Here is a 20,877-nt window from a genome sequence, read left to right on the forward strand (position 1 = left end):
AGAAACCTTGGTAACAGGGGCCGAAAAGTGATAAGCGCTCCTTTAATTGGACAAGCCCAGTAGTAGCGGAGCATCTGGATGGGCAGAAAAGACTGACAAGCTTTTTGGTTGTCAGTGAGTGAGTGTGTGGTTTTATCTTCTGGAAGGAGATAAGAGTCAAGTCTGCCATAGAAGGAGAGAATTCCGAGGAAGAAAAGAAGACTACAACCCAGCTTGCTTTCCCACAATTCCCTAAAAGATTCTGTACTGCAGAACGTAAACCAGTAACTAAAAAACAACTGGCCTTGTGAAATAGAGGAAGAACTGGTCCCGTACTGCAGAGTACTCAATGAGCTCGCATTGTGTGATGTCTACTGTACCGGACGCTGAACTCGAGTAGTTATCTCGAAAGCCCTACAGCAACGGCTGTTGCATCTTGCCCATGAAGGACATCCAGATGTCGTTTAGATGAAACAATGATCCTGTGAAGCAGTCTGGTGGCCAGCAATAGATCACCACATGGAAGAGTTGATTAGAATCTGCGTAGCATGTACACTCAGTGAAAAATCTGCTGAACCATGTCCCGCACCGCTACAGCCAACCCCATGGCCAACAAAATGATGGCAACAACCCGAAGTAGATATTTTCAGAGAAGTGCATGCTGCCCCTAGCAATCAATACTTTTTTTGCTTATTGTTCATGATCTACATAGCAAGTGGCCGGAATGGCTACAACAAATTCCATAAGCATCACTTCGGTCATTGACATTCTAGACAAGTTGTTTACAAAGTGGGGTTTGCCGGAGACTATCACAATGGACAATGGACCACAATTTGTTTTCAGTCAGTTCATGGAGTTCCTCGCAAGCTATGGAATTCACCAGCATCTGACATCGCGATATAACCCGCAATCGAATGGTGGCATTGAATGTTTCAATAGGGTGAGCAAGGACAGTTAGAGAGTTGGAGGGGAAAATGCTTGAACAATCCATTCATATCCTACTTCGCACATATTGATCCACCCTACACTCTGACCAGAAAGACCGGCTGAACTTATGATTGGTCGTAACATTCGCATGCTGCTGACCATTCTTCAGCTGTCACTACCATTCAACATGAATATATGAATGGATTGTTCAAGCGTTTACCCCTCCAACGTGCTAGTTCTCAAACAGTCCTTGCTCGGCCTGTTGGAACATTCAACGGCACCATTTGATTGTGGGTTATATCACGATGTCAGATGCTGGTAAATTCTGTAGCTTGCGAGGAACTCCATGAACTGACCGAATGCAGAAGAAATTGCAAAGTGACAAGGCAAAGTTAAAGCGTACTCTGATAAGCAAACACGCGTAAGGAAATGGCCATTTTCAGTCGGAAAGCAGCTTCGCATCAAACATCCAAATTACAACCCCAAGCTCGTGTTGTCTCTATCGTGACCTAAGTAGATCAAGTGGACACTCAATCAAGTGGATTCTTGGTACTAATGCTTATCTCTTGGATGACAATACCAAGTGGAATGCGAGATACTTGATTGCAAGCAAACTTGCAGATTGATGACCGTGACTACAAAAATGCTTTCCCTTTTCTGATTAGTGATCGTGCTGTTAATCATCTACCTCATCAAGATGATTGTACTGAATCACATCCACGTTTTTCATCAATCTTGGCACTATTATAGAAGACCTCCGTATCTGAATATTATTTGTGTACTTAGGGAAACACACAGACTATAAGAAATGACTCAATATATACGCGTTTGATGCTTATGAAGATTTAATTCAAAATAAGCTCCTTCGTCTACAAGGGGGAAAATATGTTGTGTTTGATTGCTCAGTGATTGATTGCACTGAGCTGTGCATGTAAGACTGTTCCCTATGCTGTCAGTCAACCCTGATGGGGCATGGTTCCAAAAGTGAAACTAAGACTGATTCAGGCAGCCATCTGAATAAAGCCTTCACAGACTGAAATTGAGAGTCTAGTTTCTTCATGCTTGAGGTACGAAACATAACAGGTGGCAAAACGAACATAAACAAACAGAGATGCAATAGACCTTCTATGACTGGTGGGCACTTCAAGGATTGACATGTTTTGTGGACACCAGAAAAAAAGTTATGATTTAGCTTTATAAGTTTCCTTTTGTTGATTTTATGGTTAAGGTCTTGTATGAGTTCTGCCCCTTTGAAAAAAAAAAGTGAGGCACATTTAAAATTGGGTTTTGTTGGTGATGCTGGGGCAATTCAATCCATCCTTGTGGATTGTTAGAGAAAGTCAGACCCAATAGTTTTGCTTCAACTCCCTCAAATATTAATTATCAAGAGTAAACTTGAGCAAGAACAATTTTTTGGTTAACAGCAATCAGCATGGATTCAGGAGGGGAAGATCCCTCCTGACCAACCTCCTTGACTTCTTTCAGGAAGTCACATCTCAACTAGACTGTATAAGTACCTAGACTTCCAAAAAGCATTTGGGAAAGTTCCACATGAAAAGCTAATAATCAAACTTAATGTTGTGTTGATACAAAAAATTTTTTTAAAAAAAAGAGTGTAATAAATTGGCTGAAGGGTAGAAATCAATGGTTACTTGTTGGAGGAGTGAAATGCCCTGGGTTCAATGCTGGAACCACTACTATTTCTAATTTAGATTAGTGATTTGGATTCAGAAACCCAATGCAAATTAGTGACATTTGTAGATGATACAAAACTTGGAGGAACAAGATACAAGCTCAATATCTCATCCAAATACAGCTCCTCTGACAATACAGCACTATCACAGTCCTGCACCAGAGTGTCAACCTAGATTAGTTGTTCAAGTCTCTGGAGTGGGACTTGAGGCCAAGACCTTCTAACTCAGAGGCAAGAACGCTACAACTGAACAAAGATGCTGCCTTAAAATGTAAATCCAGAATACCACTTCAAGAAATGAGAGCAGGCCAAGGAGACATAGATTCATAGTAAAATGAAAATTTAATGACCAATATCAGGTCATCCTTCATCACAGAAAGAGTGATCAATACATGTAATGCACTACTGAATAGAATAGTTTAATAATCAATTAAATGTTGAAATGGGGTACTGGAAGGGTGGATGGATAAAGATGACCTTTCTCACCTGCAATTTTCTCTGATCTTGTGAAATATTAAGGGTATGTTCAACTTAAATAGTTTTTAAAAATTCTCCTTCAATGGGATTGTGTTTAAGAACGGGATTGCCAAGAAGCAATGTTGAAATAGTAATATGATCAAAATATTGATATATTGGTTAACAAAATAAGATTTTTTAATAACGGTTTGTACATGACTTATTGCTTATCAATTCTAACACCAACAGTGACTGCTTTAAAACGGATTAATTAATTGTACACCATAGGCTAAATGATTATCAAAGAACAAAGTCAATTTGAATCACAGAAATCGTGGTTTGCTGGAAGCCTTCAAATGTCCTCATTGTTGACTTCTAACATTGTCCAAACTTTTGGATCAGGATATTCTTCTTGGTTGCCCTGGAATAGCAGCAAAGCATCAGTAAAATCAGTCTAAAAATGAAGACAACTGTTTCCAATGCACAATGTTGGAGTATTCAGCCATGTCACAGGTTGACTGCTAGCTTTTGGAGTACTCCTGCAGCTCTTGCTTATTTTACTCTGCTCTAGTAGCTATAAAAAGCAATGGGGTTTATTTCATTTTTATCGCCAGATTAAAAAAGGAGTGGTAGGGAGTAGGCCACTCATTTTACATCTTGTCCAATTTCCTTTTCAACTCATTGAAGATGTGTACCATGGACTTCGGATTTGCTATCAACCATTTTTCACGCCACCCTATGTTAATAGGGTGAAGTATGGTGTGAGGAGGCTCATGTGGAGCAGAAACACTGGCATGGACCTGTTGGCCTGTTTCTGTGCTGTAAATAATATGTAATACAATGTTTACAACAGTTTGTAAACAATCACTCAAGGAAGGGGATCACCACCACCTGCTCAGGGCAATTTGGGATTGGTAATAAAAGTAGTCTTGCCCATATCACAGGAACAATTTTTAAAAAGTGCTGTTTGTGGGAGCTTGTTTTACATAATTTGGCTGCTGAGTTTGCTGACTGCTCATCAAAAGTAACCTTGGTTATGAAGAACCTTATGATATTATGGTGAAGAGGTGCTATATAAATGCAAATTTCTAACTTTCTTCAACAAAGTAATACTTTACATCAAAGTTGCTTCACCCTCACTTCCTCACTAACTGCTGACCACCCAACTTCCCTTTCTGGCTCTTATGATAGATATAAATGATTCCCTCTCCTCCGAACTGTTTCCTCCGTTTCAAATTTGCTGTCACACTTTCCTAAATAAAAACACCCATGACTCCTCTGTCCTTGTAAAATACCACCCCATCTCCAAACTCCCTTTCCTCTCCAAAATCCTCGAACACGTTGTCACCTCCCAATCTGTCCCGAACTTTCCTGCAACTTCATGTTTGAACCTTTCAAATCAGGTTTCTGTCCTGCCACAGCACTGAAATGGCCTTTATCAAAATCACAAATGACATTCTTTATGACTGTAATCATAGTGAACTATCCATTCTCATTCTTCTCAGCCCGTCTGCAGCCTTTCACAAGGTTGGTCATACTATCCTCCTCCATTGCTTCTCCTCCTTTGTCCAGCTGGGTGAGACGGCTCACACCTCATTCCATTCTTATTTATCCAGTTGTAGCCAGAGAATCTGTTGCAATGGTTTCTTATCTCACTCACACAGTCTTACCTCTGTAGTCCCCAAGGATCTTGGCCCCCTTTTCGTCCTTATCTGCATGCGGCCCCTTGGCAACATCATCCGAAAACACATCAAATTCCATATTATACGCTGACTACACGAAGCACTACACGAAGCGCTACCTCACCACTACCTCTTTCAATCACACCCACTGCCTTTGATTTGTTATGCTGCTTGTCTGACATCCAATATTTTATGAGCAGATATTCTCTTCAATTAAATATTTGGAAGACTGAAGCCTCGATCTTCAGTGCCTGCCTCAAACTCCATCCCCCTCTAAGCCACTGTCTGATGCCAGCCCAAACTGCTCACAATTTGACCCCGAGATGAGCTTCTGACCCCTTATTGGCTCCATCACCAAGAGCACCTACTTCCGCCTCATAATATCGTCTGTCTACTCTATCCCAGCCAATCTGCTGCTGAAACATTCACTCATGCTTTTGTTACCTCCAGACTTGACTATTCCAATGCTCTCCTGACTGGTCTCATCTTCCACCCTTTGTAAATTTGAACTTATCCAAAACTCCGCTGCCCATATCCTAATTTGCCCCAAGTCTCATTCACCCATCAGCCCTGTGTTCGCTGACCCATATTGGCTCCAAATCCAGCTTTAAATTTATAATTCTCATCCTTATTTTCAAATCCCTGCATTCCCTCACCACTTCCTACCTCCATAACCTCCTCCTCTCCTGCAACCCTCTGAGAATTCTGTGTTCCTGCAATTCTGGTGTCTTGTGCATCTCCAATTTGTATCGCTCTATTGGCTGCTGTGCTTTCAGTTGTCTAAGCCCTAAGCTTAGGAATTCCCTCCCTATGCCTCTCCACCTCTCTGCATGTTTCCTCCTTAAGATGCTCCTTAAAACCTCTCTTTGAAGTCTCAATATCTTGTTACGTGGTTCAGTGTTAAATTCTGTCAAATAACACTTCTGTAAAGCATCTTGGAACACTTTACTATATTAAAGAAGCTATATAAATGTAAGTTTTTGTTTTCCTTTCCCATTTAACATTCATTAAAGGAAAAGTCTTTGAAATGCATTTGAGATCCAGTGGATGGACACTTGTAAAAGCATGACTTGTTAAATTGTAAATCACCAAGTAATAAGGAAAAGGAAACCATATTTAACTATCCTGCTGCAGTTCTGCTGTTAGCTTCCACAGTCCCTACATTGAAGTGCCAGACAAAATTATGTAATTAAATGGGTCCCTGAACCCACTACTTTCTGATTTAGAGGCAAGATTATGATCAACTGAACTATGCTGTCACTTTTATAGATTATCTTCAGTTTTATTCACAACTGAGTTTTGTACATGACAACTAACCTTGTGCCACACAGCTGCTCAATCCACAGCTATTGAAAGGTGCATATATTGTATTTTTTAAACATTCAGATATTTGAACAAGCTTTGCTTGGAATGATCAGAATACCTGATTAAGTAAATACTACAGAGAGTATAAGACTGTGGTCTTAGAGGTGCAATACATTAAGAATAATGTAAGAAATAAATAATTTCACAGCTTATCCTCCAATTTGCTTGTGCTGATAACAATGTTCCCATTTTGCAATACATCAAATCATTCCAGGGCACCATGTGTTTTTTTTTCTGAAGAAGCACAAAGAATGTGGCTTACCAGTTTTGTACACACAGTAAGCATTCGTTGCCATACGTTCTCCCATCAGTTCCACAGACTGGATTGTATTCCATGGTACACATTTCAGTCATCTCTCCTGAACATCTTGCCTAGAACATCAAACATAATTAATTCTGCATATTGAATACTTTGACATTAAAAATGTTCTAAAATGAACAGTAAATACAGGTGCTGTGGAAGGGAGGGAGGGAGATGCCGGTGCTGTGGAAGAGAGAGTGATTTTTCAGTCATACTTGTTTGGAATCTAAATCACAAAGTGAAAATAGATGCATTCCAAGAAACAAATGCTTTAAAGTTCAAGATAAAGTATACATTTCCTACCTCTATTGGAACGCCAGTGTTTGCAGCTGCAAATATCAACATGGCAGAAAGAAAAATTGTTACTGCACAGGTTAATAACATAACATAAAATCAACAGATTTTGTCTGTAGCTGTGTATGAATGATGATCCTGTGTTATGATATTCCAAAACAATATTTAGAAAACTTGTGTTACAATGTTATACCAAATCGCTTAAACAATTAACTTTCTCCCACTTTGTGTTATTTCTTCTTGTTCACTATCAAGCCAGGAGGCAGTTCCATCATTCTGTGACCAACTGCTTTGATGTAGAGAGAGCATTTGAGGGTTGACTCTCCATTTTCTCCCTTTCTCCAAATGGTGAAAGCTTCACCCTGTTGGTTGGTGCCCCGAGTGAGGAATCATGTGTCTTTGGACCCCTTGCTATAGACATTACTGCCAACTGGATATTATGGAAATACCTCACACCAAATATTTCCCAAAAGCCACAGGACTTTTCCTACGTATTTAGCAATGCTATGCTCTTACTTGGAAAGCAGTTTTAGTGGACATATCTCTTTGCCACCAATAGCATAATCCTCATGTAATCAAGCATTGGCCATTGATGTCTACAGAGTTGAGATGAATGCAATATGATAAAAAGAGTGATTGAGTAAAAAGAGTGATTGAGTTTGGCAGTAGAAATCTATAAACACACAATATAATTTCTTGAACTCATTCATGGATTAGCAATATGACAAACTTGCCCATCACAGAGATTGCATACTTTAATCTCTAATATCTTCCCTCTCCACCCCATCTCAGCCGATATACTGCTGAAACCTTCATCATGCCTTTGTCACCTGCACACTTGACTATTCAGCCTTCTATCCTGCACCTTCCATAAATTTGAGGTCACCCAAAACCGGACTGCTACCCTATCCTGCAATTGGCCTGTTACATCCATTGCCCTTGTGCACATTGGCCTACATTGGCTTCTGGTCCACTCATGCTTAAATTTTACATTTTCATTATGTTCAATTGCCTCCATAGCCTCTCTCCTCCCTATCTCTGTAACCTCCTGTCCTACAACCATCTAAAAATTGTGTTCCTCCAACTCTGGCATCCGATGCATCCCCTACTCCCTTTGCCCCATCTGCGGTGGCTGTGCCTTCAGATGTCTGGACACTTAGCTCTGGAATTCCCTCCTTAAACCTACCCACCTCTATCCTGTTCTTTAAGACCCTCCTTAAAACCTACCTCTGATCAAGCTTCTAATCATCCCTTGTAATATTTCTCCTTTTTTCTAGGTGTCAAATTTTGTCTGATTAAGCTTCTGTGAAGCTCCTTGGGATATTTCCTTATGCTAAAGGTACTGCATAAATGCAAATGATTATTGTTCTATGATCTGGAACTGACCCTTCCTCCATTGGGAATGAGTTCAGTTTCCAGACCGTGTTGGACTCAGGGCCAAAGATGTTTCTGATCCTCAGTATTGGATGCACAAAAATGTGTCAGCGATTTACATTCAGACTTTTATTGGTTGAAAAACTAGCCTTTAAAATCAATGAAAGCCCATTTTTGGAAAGGTGCTTTCATATTCAAGGTAGAGAGTGCAGCACTGAGGAACAATAAAATAGATAAGCAAAAGATTGCAGGGCTAGTTTTAAACTCAAGAAAGGATTAAAATAGATCATGAGGACAAATGTTGGAAATAGAGCAGTAAATCTGAAGTAGTAAGTTGGAGATAAGGAATAACAGGAAAAGCAGAATTCAAATGTTTAATTTTTTTATTTGATTAAATCTGCTTGCTCACTGGAAGTTAAGTGGCCCTAGGCCTAAGCTGATTCCACACTACAGGTGACCTGCTCCTCAAAACAACCTGGCAAATTCAATTCCTAACAGTCATCGATCTTTGACTCCAAAAAAACAAAAGTTAAAGTCAAGGTTTTGCAAATAAAATGGCTGAACTTTGATAAGAAATTGTGTACTGTTACCTGCATACTAAAATAGGATAAGGTTTACAATGGCAACAGTCCAACCAAATCCAGAAGGCATTTGAAAATTTTTCACACAAAGTGCTAGAAGATCAAAGCTGCGGGGGTTCAATGTAAATCTTGGCTGTGTACTTGTTAGAGGAGTTACATCAGGCTGTAATGAGATACTGAGCGTAGGTGTAGTTCAGTGGTAGCAGTCTTGCCTCTATTTATTTAGAGATACAGCACTGAAACAGGCCCTTCAGTCCACCGAGTCTGTGCTGACCAACAACCAGCCAATTATACAAATCCTACATTAACCCCATATTTTCTACCACATCCCCACCATTCTCCTACCACCTATCTACACTAGGGGCAATTTACAATGGCCAATTTACCTATCAACCTGCAAGTCTTTGGCTGTGGGAGGAAACCGGAGCACCCAGCAGAAACCCACGTAGACACAGGGAGAACTTGCAAACTCCGCACAGGCAGTACCCAGAACTAAACCCAGGTCGCTGGAGCTGTGAGGCTGCGGTGCTAACCACTGCGCCACTGTGCCACCCTGAGTTAGAAAGTTGTGGGTTCAAGTTCCAGTCCAAAGACTTGAGCATATAATTCATGCGAACACTTCAGTGTGGTCTCAGAATGTCCCAAAGCACCTTGTAGTTAAGTATTTTGAAGTGTGGCCATTGTTGCAATCTAGAAAATGCAGCAGCCAATTTGTACACCAGCATTCTACAAATAGCAATGAAATAAAGGACAAGCTAATCTGTTTTTAGGTGCTGGTTGCTGGATTAATATTGTTCAGGACACTATAGAACTCCCTGCTCTTCCTCAAATAGCATTGAGGTAATTTTAACATCCACTTTGTAGCATTGTGCTATGTTTTTAAGTCTTCATTGAATGATGACTGCAGGCTTTATATACAGATTCAACACAAACACTATTTATTGTCTTACTTATATACATTGCATGAACTCAGGTCCAGATCTTCTCCTTGCTAGAATGTGTGTGTCCTTTCTAAGCCATGTGTTGAGTGTGTCTCTCAAAATGGTCTCTCCTTTTCTATGCCGGATGATGTCATCAAGTGCATGGTGGCCTGGTTTCTTAAAGGTGAAATCACCATTACACATTTGAGAGGGGAGGTGGGGTCTCAGCTGAACAACTCATCTGAAAGACAGCACCTCAGCGCTGACAAGTGTCAGCCAAGATTATGTGGTCAAGTCTCTTGAGTGGGACTTGAACCTGACTCAGAAACAAGAGTTGCGGCCACTGAAACATGATTGTTTAAATTTGCTAATTCACTCACCAGGGATCAGCAGACAATGACTTGTAAAACAAACTTTGAAATTTGACAATAAATTGAGCACTGCAGGTGGTGTACGAAAAATAGGGCCACATTTATAACGGCAATAACCCAACCCTTGGACTGTAACCTGAGTTTGGTTCTGGCAGTCTGGAGTTTGCACCTTATTGTTGAGTATTGCTGATCAAAGGAGATAAAAAGCTACAGGAAAATAACCTTTAAAAATAAAATCATGAAAATAAGTAAGGCTGATACTAAAAGAGAAATTAAAATAAAAAGGAGAGAAACAATGGCATAAAAGCAAAACATAACAAGGGAAAAAAAGGCTAGAGAAAAAGCACAAATTAAGAAAAACATGAAAAGAAACTTTAACATCCTGTAAACCTAAGGTAGAAGTGAAAGAAACAGGATTAGGAATAACACAAAGCAGCAATGGCTTGTTTTCAAAGTTTAACAGAGAAATATGTGTCATCATTTGCTTCTATCTTTCAATAATGCATGATGGCAATCACACAGAAAACAGAATTCTAATGGCAGACTCTGGGAGGAAGGAATGCTCTTCCTTCACATAAAACACTGACTATCAATTAAAGGATAAAGTATTAAGGGCAGTGGTCCATGACCAGGTCTCAACTCAACATCATGCAAATGCTTGGGCCTGTAAATTCAAGCAAAGGTTATAGTCCCTAAGCTTGAATAATGAAGGTCCTGATATTGGGCCTCAGGCCTCAATACAATAGAGATGGAATCAAAAATGAAGAACAGATTGCTGCTGGCATCACTGTGGCCCTCAGGTAAGTGAGAAAGGCTGGATGATCAGGCCTTGGGGTGGGGACCAGGGGGCTGGTAGCAGTGGTCAGGGGAGAGGCAATCAGTGTCTGGCAGGGGAGCTGCCTGCATTCTTGTAATGTGGGGTTGGGAGGTGCACTCCTGCACTTCTCAGCTCTAGATTCTGTTAAGTATGAGGCCTTCTTGGCAATTACTGCGACATTATACTTTGAGTTCAGCGTGTTGTGAGTAATGCGTTGGAGCATGGCAAAGATTGAAAATGGGTCCTGCAAGTGGCGCAGGACCCTAATTTAAGTAACATATTCTGTTGTTAGCATAATCAGGATGCACACTCCTGACGTCAACACATCTACCTTACACCCACATGGTGGGCGATGCACTTCTGGCTCATAATGAGTATGCACTTCCTATGTGCCATATTGGAAGGTTAGGAGGCCTGAAAAACCAGGCACTGCGTGGCTGAATTTCTGGGCCTTGATGTATTATAGGGAGCTGAAGGAAGGGACACGTTGCTTTCCTTCAATATCTAATTTTAGTTTAGAGATACAGCACTGAAACAGGCCCTTCGGCCCACCGAGTCTGTGCCGACCATCAACCACCCATTTATACTAATCCTACACTAATCCCATATTCCTATCACATCCCCACCTGTCCCTATATATTTCCCTACCACCTACCTATACTAGGGGCAATTTATAATGGCCAATTAACCTATCAACCTGCAAGTCTTTGGCATGTGGGAGGAAACCGGAGCACCCAGAGGAAACCCACGCAGACACAGGGAGAACTTGCAAACTCCGCACAGGCAGTACCCAGAATCAAACCCGGGTCCCTGGAGCTGTGAGGCTGCGGTGCTAACCACTGCGCCACTGTCCACTATCCTAAACCAAAAATTATCAAGACTGCAGCTGGGAAATGCCTATACTCTTGCAAGACTGCATTTTGGAACTAGCCTCATTTGGAGCATACCCTTGAATATGGGGATGATGTGAAACTGCTGTATAACACTGTTGAGAACTCTTTAATAAATATACTGGAGTGACATCCCTCCTTGGAGTGGGGTGCAGTGGGTGTTTAGGAAAGATTAACATGATTCCCAAGACTTTCACTTCAGTTGGAGCCAGTTGCCATTCAGGCTGGGAATCTGACACTTCACCAACCATCAGGACATGAAATGCAGGAGTAACATCACAAATACATTTTTAAAAATTGCACATGTTGATGAAGTTGCTATATAGAACAACCAGAGCAAATCATTTCCCATTGTCACTTCAAGTCTGAAGCAATTCCAGATCAAAAAGTATAAAGCACCAACAGAATGCATTGACTCCAGATCATTAGTAGCGCAGCTACTATTAAACTCAGCAAACAAAATGGCAATAAATAAAAACTGGCAACAGGAGAAATTAAAGTCCATGACCATAAACAGTGGTATTAAGAGGAACTTACCCATGGCAAAGGATAAGAACATGGAGAGAAGAGCAAAAGCTAAGAATAGTTTCATTCTTCGACAGCAGAAGCGTTTGTTCAGTACTCTGCAGTCGTCTCCTCGTATTGACACTTGTCTCGTGATGGTGATATAAAGGGAAGGCCACTCAATGACGCACTGAGCAATGTGAAACACCCAGCTGGTTTCTGTTTATAGAAAAGGACAGAATGTATGCATGTCAGCAAAAAAGGTGTCAGTATTAAACAATGCACTATTTTCTTTTTTCTTTTCTTTTGGGCCTCCTTATCTCGAGAGACAATGGATATGTGCCTGGAGGTAGTCAGTGGTTTGTGAAGCAGCGCCTGGAGTGGCTATGAAGGCCAATTCTAGAGTGACAGGCTCTTCCACAGGTGCTGCAAAGAAATTTGTTTGTCGGGGCTGTTGCACAGTTGGCTCTACTGATGCAGGTAAAAGAACAAACTTACAAGGACACAATCACTCACGGCCATCCAGAGTTCCTCTCTTTTCACAGGAGTCAATAGCAACTTCTTTGTCTCACCCCATTTCTCCCTAAAGCTGGAAGATATAAATAATAGCAATAGGCAATGTCATAGTGTAAACAGTTTTGATGAAGCACTCACAACTTGTTTGACTTGTTTGTCTTCATAAATAAGTCATGATTACCATAGGTAATCTTTGTTTCAAAAAACATCCTGTTCCCATTCTAACTCATGGATGGACATGCTACATTGCTACCCTCCATTTAACATAGATTGACAACATAAAATAACCAGACTCTCCAATGTATAACATGGAAATGTTTAAAAAACATAGTCCTTCAGTTAAGATGGGGGTGGGGGTTGCCTGATTCCTGAAAGGGAGATTGCCTCAAAGCTTTCTTGTCGGTAACTTACTTGACATCAGCTACAGTGACTGCATTAAGTGTAGTGTGGTGAGCGATAATTTACTGAATTCCACAGCATGCTCTGAATAATGATTCGTGGCAATATCCAAGTCTGATACATTGTTGGTAGGACAGTTGTGTTTACTAGAGGCCAAACATTTCAAACTCAGGACATCCCTGCAGGAGTTCCTCAGGGCAATAATCTAGGCCCAATCATCTACAGCTGCTTCATCAATGACCTTCCCTCTATCATAAGGTCAGAAGTGGGGATGTTCGTTGATGATTGCACAGTGTTCAGTCTCACTTGTATCTCCTTAGATATGCATCCCCACATGCAGCAAGACCTGGACAACATTCAGGTTTGGGCTGATATGTGGCAAGTAACATTCGCACCACACAAGTGCCAGGCAATGACCATCTCCAACAAGAGAAAATGCCTCGAGGACTTCTGTGTTGGAGATACGGTCCTGCCACCTGATGCCAAGGATTCTCCAGAGGCAGCGAAGATGGAATGAATTGAGACATCGCTCTTGGCTGACATACGTTGTCCAGGCCTCGCTGCCATAGAGCAAGGTACTGAGGACACAGGCTTGATACACTCGGACATTTGTGTTCCGTGTCAGTGCACCATTTTCCCACACTCTCTTGGCCAGTCTGGACATAGCAGTGGAAGCCTTTCCCATGCACTTGTTGATTTCTGCATCTAGAGACAGATTACTGGTGATAGTTGAGCCTAGGTAGGTGAACTCTTGAACCACTTCCAGAGCGTGGTCGCCGATATTGATGGATGGAGCATTTCTGACGTCCTGTCCCATGATGTTCGTTTTCTTGAGGCTGATGGTTAGGCCAAATTCGTTGCAGGCAGCTGCAAACCTGTCGATGAGACTTTGCAGACACTCTTCAGTATGAGATGTTAAAGCAGCATCGTCAGCAAAGAGGAGTTCCCTGATGAGGACTTTCCGTACTTTGGACTTCACTCTTAGGCGGGCAAGGTTGAACAACCTGCCCCTTGATCTTATGTGGAGGAAAGTTCCTTCTTCTGAAGACTTGAACGCATGTGAGAGCAGCAGGGAGAAGAAAATCCCAAACACTGTGGGTGCGAGAACACAGCCCTGTTTCACGCCACTCAGAATAGGAAAGGGGTCTTATGAAATGCCGCTATGCTGAATTGTGCCTTTCATATTGTCATGGAATGAGGTGATGATACTTAGTAGCTTTGGTGGACATCCGGTCTTTTCTAGTAGTCTGAAGAGACCACGTCTGCTGATGAGGTCAAAGGCTTTGGTGTGATCAATGAAAGCAATGTAGAGGGGCATCTGTCGTTCGCGGCATTTCTCCTGTATCTGACCAAGGGAGAACAGCATGTCAATGGTCGATCTCTCTGCACGAAAGCCACACTGTGCCTCAGGGTAGACGCGCTCAGCCATATAAATACTGTGGCTACAAGAGCAGGTCAGAGGCTGCATTCTGCAGCAATTAACTCACCTCCTAACTCCCTAAAGCCTGTCCACCATCTACAAGGCACAAATCAGGGGTGTGATGGAATATTCCCCACTTTCCTGGATGGGTGCAGCTCCAACAACATTCAAGAAGCTCCACACCATCCAGGCCAAAGCTGCCCGCTTGATTGGCACCACATCCACCACCTTAAACATTCTCACTCCCCACCACCAGCGCACACTGGCAACAGTATGTACCATATACAAGATGCACTGCAGCAACTCATCAAGGCTCCTCCAAAAGCATCTCCCAAACTCTACCACCTAGAAGATAAGGGCAGCAGGTACATGGGAACACCACCTCCTGCAAAGTCCCCTTCAAGTCACACACCATCCTGACTTGGCAATATATCGCCATTCCTTCACTGTCATTGGGTCAAAATCCTGGAACTCCCTCCTTAACAACACTGTGGGAGTACCTACCCCACAGGGACTGCAGAAGTTCAAGTAGGTGGCTCACCACCACCTTCTCAAGGGCAATTAGGAATGGGCAATAAATGTTGGCCTTGCTTGCAATCCCATGACGAGTAAAAACAAAATCATCCAACATCTGGCCTTTCAGCAACCAGTGCAGGCTTGCAGAAGAAGGTTTAGACAAGGAGATGCATTGGTGAAATCATTGTGCAGCCTGTAAAATTACCAATGCTTCATATTCAGTCTGCCTGTTGCATTGCACCATAAAATTGAGTGAATGACTGGCACGTGTAATAGGTCAAGTTGCACCAAAATCATCTTTTCTATGAGAATTGTTCCTAAGCCCACTGGAGAGCCATCAACATAGATCTGTATTCGTATCAGACTAAGCCATCATGGTACAACTATGATAGTGTTTGCTTGATCTACAAGTCTTGTTTGTTAGTTCTCAGCGTGACTAGCAAAATGGGGAATAAATTGGGAATATTAAGTAGCCATCCCTGGAAGACTGAGGACTTCTGAAATATTACTAGGGACTGTGGCATTTTGGAGTATATTGCCTGTCTTGGCATCTGGCAACATTCCGTTCTTTTTGAAAAATGGGCCAAAATAATCTAGGTGGCCCCTACCAAATTCATACTTCTCATTTTTGAGGTTTGAGTGTCAGGCCGCTTTCTTGTAGCAGATGAAGATCTAAGTGAAGGAGTGTATCATGTTCTGCTTTGTTGGGTTCATGGATCAGAAAATCATCACATACGTTCAGACTTACTCAAATTCTTTCACAAAGTTGCTTGCACCCTCAAACGCCTCTGTTATAAACGATATACTGAAATCTAGCCTTGTGAATTTCTTCAGATCAATGTGTATTGTAAATAATGCAAATAAACAGCTCTCTCCATTGAGTGGTAGCTGAGACTGTCCAGATTTTAGGTTCAGCTTTGAGAAAAAATGGTGATTCATTTACTTTAATCCCATCCATGCTTGAAGTATTATGTTGTTTACACTTAATTGCTTTGTTTGCTGTTCACACAATGACACATTACATTAGAATTCTTGCACCTGGAGACAAATACAAGACGCAAGACCCAAAGCGCAAGACATTCTGCATCTTCAATTATATGACGAGGCTACAAATCGTATAGCTTTGCCTCATTTTTCTTCCATAACTTGCAATGGTACTGGACAACAGGAATAATAGACTTGTCTATATGCAACTTGCCTATACCATGAAATACTTTGGAGAATTCACCGCAAATATCTTGTGCGTTGTTCTGATATACTGAATAAATATGTGACATCGTCACCAGAGTTGCAGAGAGTCAGTTCTGGTTCAATAATTTGCAGCAAGTTGTGTCGTTTTAGCTGGGTGTATTATTGTGGGCCACCAAATTTCATCCGATATTTGATCCAAGACCTTTGACCAGATGAGTGACAGTAGATATGACTTTCTTTGCTCTTTTCTGGGCAATCACCCATACGGTGGTAATTCCACCACAGCAATAATATATGTGACTGGGGTTGCCCTATCTTGACCATGGTTTCTTTTTGATGTGAAGCAGTTTGCACTGGCTGTTTATCTGATTGTTAGAGATTGGTTTCCAAATCAAGGAATGAAACCGGACGGACCACCCGGCATCGACCTAGGCACCGGCAACAACAACAGCAAACCCAGCCCTGTCAACCCTGCAAAGTCCTCCTTACTAACATCTGGGGGCTTGTGCCAAAGTTGGGAGAGCTGTCCCACAGACTAGTCAAGCAACAGCCTGACATAGTCATAGTCACGGAATCATACCTGACAGACAATGTCCCAGACACAGCCATCACCATCCCCGGGTATTCCTGTCCCACCGATAGGACAGACCCACCAGAGGTGGTGGCACAGTGGTATACAGTAGGGAGGGAGTTGCCCTGGGAGTCCTCAACATCGACTCCAGACCCCATGAAGTCTCATGGCATCAGGTCAAACATGGGCAAGGTAACCTCCTACTGATTACCACCTACTGCCCTCCCTCAGCCGATGACTCAGTACTCCTCCATGTTGAACACCACTTGGAGGAAGGGCACAAAATGTACTCTGGGTGGGGGATTTCAATGTCCATCACCAAGAGTGGGTCGGTAGCACCACTATTGACCGAGTTGGCCAAGTCCTAAAGGACATAGCTGCTAGACTGGGTCTGCGGCAGGTGGTGGGGGAACCAACAAGAGGGAAAAACATACATGACCTTGTCCTCACCAATCTGCCTGCTGCAGATGCTTCTGCCATGACAGTATTGGTAGGAGTGACCACCGCACAGTCCTTGTGGAGACGAAGTCCTGCCTTCACATTGAGGATACCTTCCATCGTATTGTGTGGCACTATCGCCGTGCTAATTGGGAGAGATTTCAAACAGATCTAGCAATGCATAACTGGGCATCCATGAGGCGCTGTGGGCCATCAGCAGCAGCAGAATTGTACTCAACCACAATCTGTAACCTCATGGCCCGGCATATCCCCCACTCTACCATTACCATCAAGCCAGGAGACCAACCCTGGTTCAATGAAGAGTGCAGGAGGGCATGCCAGGAGCAGCACCAGGCATACCTCAAAATGAGGTGTCAACCTGGTGAAGCTACAACACAGGACTACTTGCATGCCAAACTGCGTAAGCAGCATGCGATAGACAGAGCTAAGCGATCCCATAACCAACGGATCAGATCTAAGCTCTGCAGTCCTGCCACATCCAGCCATGAATGGTGGTGGATAATTAAACAACTAACTGGAGGAGGTGGCTCCACAAATATCCCCATCCTCAATGATGGGGGAGCCCAGCACATCAGTGCGAAAGATAAGGCTGAAGCATTTGCAACAATCTTCAGCCAGAAGTGCCGAGTTGATGATCCATCTCGGCCTCCTCCTGAAGTCCCCAGCATCACAGATGCCAGACTTCAGCCAATTCGATTCACTCCACGTGATATCAAGAAACGACTGAAGGCACTGGATACTGCAAAAGCTATGGGCCCTGACAATATTCCGGCAATAGTACTGAAGACCTGTGCTCCAGAACTTGCCGCGCCCCTAGCCCAGCTGTTCCAGTACAGCTACAACACTGGCATCTACCCTGCAATGTGGAAAATTGCCCAGGTATGTCCTGTACACAAAAAGCAGGACAAGTCCAACCCGGCCAATTACCGCCCCATCAGCCTACTCTCAATCATCAGTAAAGTGATGGAAGGTGTCATCAACAGTGCCATCAAGTGACACTTGCTTAGCAATAACCTGCTCAGTGATGCTCAGTTTGGATTCCGCCAGGGCCACTCAGCTCCTGACCTCATTACAGCCTTGGTTCAAACATGGACAAAAGAGCTGAACACAAGAGGTGAGGTGAGAGTGACTGCCCTTGACATCAAGGCAGCATTTGATCGAGTATGGCATCAAGGAGCCCTAGCAAAACTGAGGTCAATGGGAATCAGGGGGAAAACCCTCCGCTGGTTGGAGTCATACCTAGCGCAAAGGAAGATGGTTGTGGTTGTTGGAGGTCAATCATCTGAGCTCCAGGAGATCATTGCAGGAGTTCCTCAGGTTAGTGTCTTAGGCCCAACCATCTTCAGCTGCTTCATCAATGACCTTCCTTCAATCATAAGGTCAGAAGTGGGGATGTTCGCTGATGATTGTACAATGTTCAGCACCATTCGTGACTCCTCAGATACTGAAGCAGTCCGTGTAGAAATGCAGCAGGATATGGACAATATCCAGGCTTGGGCTGAGAAGTGGCAAGTAACATTCGCGCCACACAAGTGCCAGGCAATGACCATCTCCAACGAGAGAGAATCTAACCATCTCCCCATGACATTCAACAGCATTACCATCGCTGAATTCCCCACTATCAACATCCTAGGGGCTACCATTGACCAGAAACTGAACTGGAGTAGCCATATAAATACCGTGGCTACAAGAGCAGGTCAGAGGCTAGGAATCCTGAGGCGAGTAACTCACCTCCTGACTCCCCAAAGCCTGTCCACCATCTACAAGGCACAAGTCAGGAGTGTGATGGACTACTGTGCACTTGCCTGGATGGGTGCAGCTCCAACAACACTCAAGAAGCTCGACAACATCCAGGACAAAGCAGCCCACTTGATTGGCACCCCATCTACAAAACATTCACTCCCTCCACCACCGACGCACAGTGGCAGCATTGTGTACCATCTACAAGATGGACTGCAGCAATGCACCAAGGTTCCTTAGACAGCACCTTCCAAACCTGCGACCTCTACCAACTAGGAGGACAAGGGCAGCAAATACATGGGAATACCACCACCTGCAAGTTCCCCTCCAAGTCACACACCATCCTGACTTGGAACTATATCGCCGTTCCTTCACTGTCGCTGGGTCAAAATCCTGGAACTCCCTTCCTAACAGCACTGTGGGTGTACCTACCCCAAATGGACTGCAGCGGTTCGAAAAGGCAGCTCACCACCACCTTCTCAAGGGCAATTAGGGATGGGCAATAAATGCTAGTCTGGCCAGTGATGCCCACATCCCATGAATAAAAAAAAACTGCTTGACATTGCACTGGATCAAGTACTCTCCCAGCACAAAAGAGTTCATCTAAGGTACATTCTTTTTCCAGGGCTGGGTGGCATAAGATTTTCAATGAATTTTCTGTTATAATCTAGGTTTTGATTTTTATAATCTATATCAGTAAAATTACATTTTGCTGTGTGCAGTTGATCAAAATACTGCTGGTAGATACTTTGTACTTTGCTTGGGAATGAAATTTTAAATAGGGCTTGTAAAAATGCAGGGTTTCAGTACCCTGATGAATATGTACAGAGGAACCAGGCGAATCCCTAATTCCTTCCGATAGCTACTCACAAAGGATGATCTGGGGTTATACCTCACAGCTTAGTTCTAGGGATGAATGGTGGCTGACATGGCTTGCTGAACTATTTAACATTTAACTTGGATTGAAATTAATTTATTTTAGTAACCCTCAACCAGGTTATGCTCAGGATGCTGAGTGAGTGAATTTACTTTTCTTGACAAATCATCAAGGAAGAAACCAGACCACGATTCATGCACTAAGCATTATTTATAGGTAACAAGTCACAAAGCAAAGTTTGGTGCAGAAAGACTGAATTGACATGCATAAATATGAACAGAGTTATCTAGCAGTTAAGTAGCAAATCATTAATGGACAGAGTTACGTAACAAAACAAGTAGCAAAGGTTACACAGGAAATTCAGTGTATCATTGTAAATCAGCACTAAAAGATGCTGAATATTTTATTTATTTAGAGATACAGCACTGAAACAGGCCCCTCAGCCCACCGAGTCTGTGCCAACCAACAACCACCCATTTATACTAACCCTACAGTAATCCCATATTCCCAACCACCTACCTACACTAGGGGCAATTTACAATGGCCAATTTACCTATCACCTGCAAGTCTTTGGCTGTGGGAGGAAACCGGAGCACCCAGCGAAAACCCACGCGGTCACAGGGAGAACTTGCAAACTCCGCACAGGCAGTACCCAGAATCGAACGCAGGTCCCTGGAGCTGTGAGGCTGCGGTGCTAACCACTGCGCCACTGTGCCGCCCTTACTAACTAAAGGAGTGACCAGAGTCTGAGGTTATAAATTGGTGAGAATAGTTGATTTATTTCTTTGATAGCTGACAAGTTAACGCTTTGAGTAGCCAGTCTATTAAATAGTTCAGGCTTATGTTTGTGATTAACAGTGTTCAGACTTTATAAGACCTTATCCTCACAAGTGGCATTGTTGAGTCAATCTCTTTCCTACCCTGAGATGCAGGCATTAGGTTCTGGAGTGTTGAGCTGTTGAACCCCCTTTGTGGTGGGGTTATCATTTTCACTTAGACTTTTACTGAACCCACTTTACACATTAGGATAGCCG

At 42.9% G+C, this 20,877-nt stretch overlaps 2 protein-coding genes across 3 annotated transcripts in view; one reads left to right on the forward strand and one right to left on the reverse strand.

The window, feature by feature from the left end:
- Positions 1-2,922: 2,922 nt before the first annotated feature.
- On the reverse strand, positions 2,923-20,562 carry LOC137369332 (serine protease inhibitor Kazal-type 1-like). Of its 2 annotated transcripts, none has more exons than XM_068030380.1 (6): positions 20,496-20,562; positions 12,653-12,743; positions 12,188-12,373; positions 6,707-6,732; positions 6,365-6,474; positions 2,923-3,476 (listed from the first exon to the last, which is right to left on the reverse strand). In XM_068030380.1, exons 3-6 carry the CDS (start codon positions 12,240-12,242, stop codon positions 3,431-3,433), a joined length of 237 nt encoding a protein of 78 aa, XP_067886481.1. In that variant the 5' UTR covers positions 12,243-12,373; positions 12,653-12,743; positions 20,496-20,562; the 3' UTR covers positions 2,923-3,430. The 2 variants fall into 2 exon arrangements, with proteins under 2 accessions (XP_067886481.1, XP_067886480.1); XM_068030379.1 differs by having other exon boundaries at positions 20,397-20,521.
- LOC137369331 (trypsin inhibitor ClTI-1-like) overlaps positions 10,584-20,877 on the forward strand; it is a 75,638-nt gene continuing 65,344 nt past the window's right edge. The window contains exon 1 of the mRNA XM_068030378.1: positions 10,584-10,743. Within this exon, the coding sequence (XP_067886479.1) occupies positions 10,692-10,743 (52 nt within the window). The 5' untranslated portion in view covers positions 10,584-10,691. The remainder of the gene's footprint in view (positions 10,744-20,877) is intronic.

Source organism: Heterodontus francisci, chromosome 4, assembly GCF_036365525.1.
Source record: "Heterodontus francisci isolate sHetFra1 chromosome 4, sHetFra1.hap1, whole genome shotgun sequence".
Lineage (NCBI taxonomy): Eukaryota > Metazoa > Chordata > Chondrichthyes > Heterodontiformes > Heterodontidae > Heterodontus > Heterodontus francisci.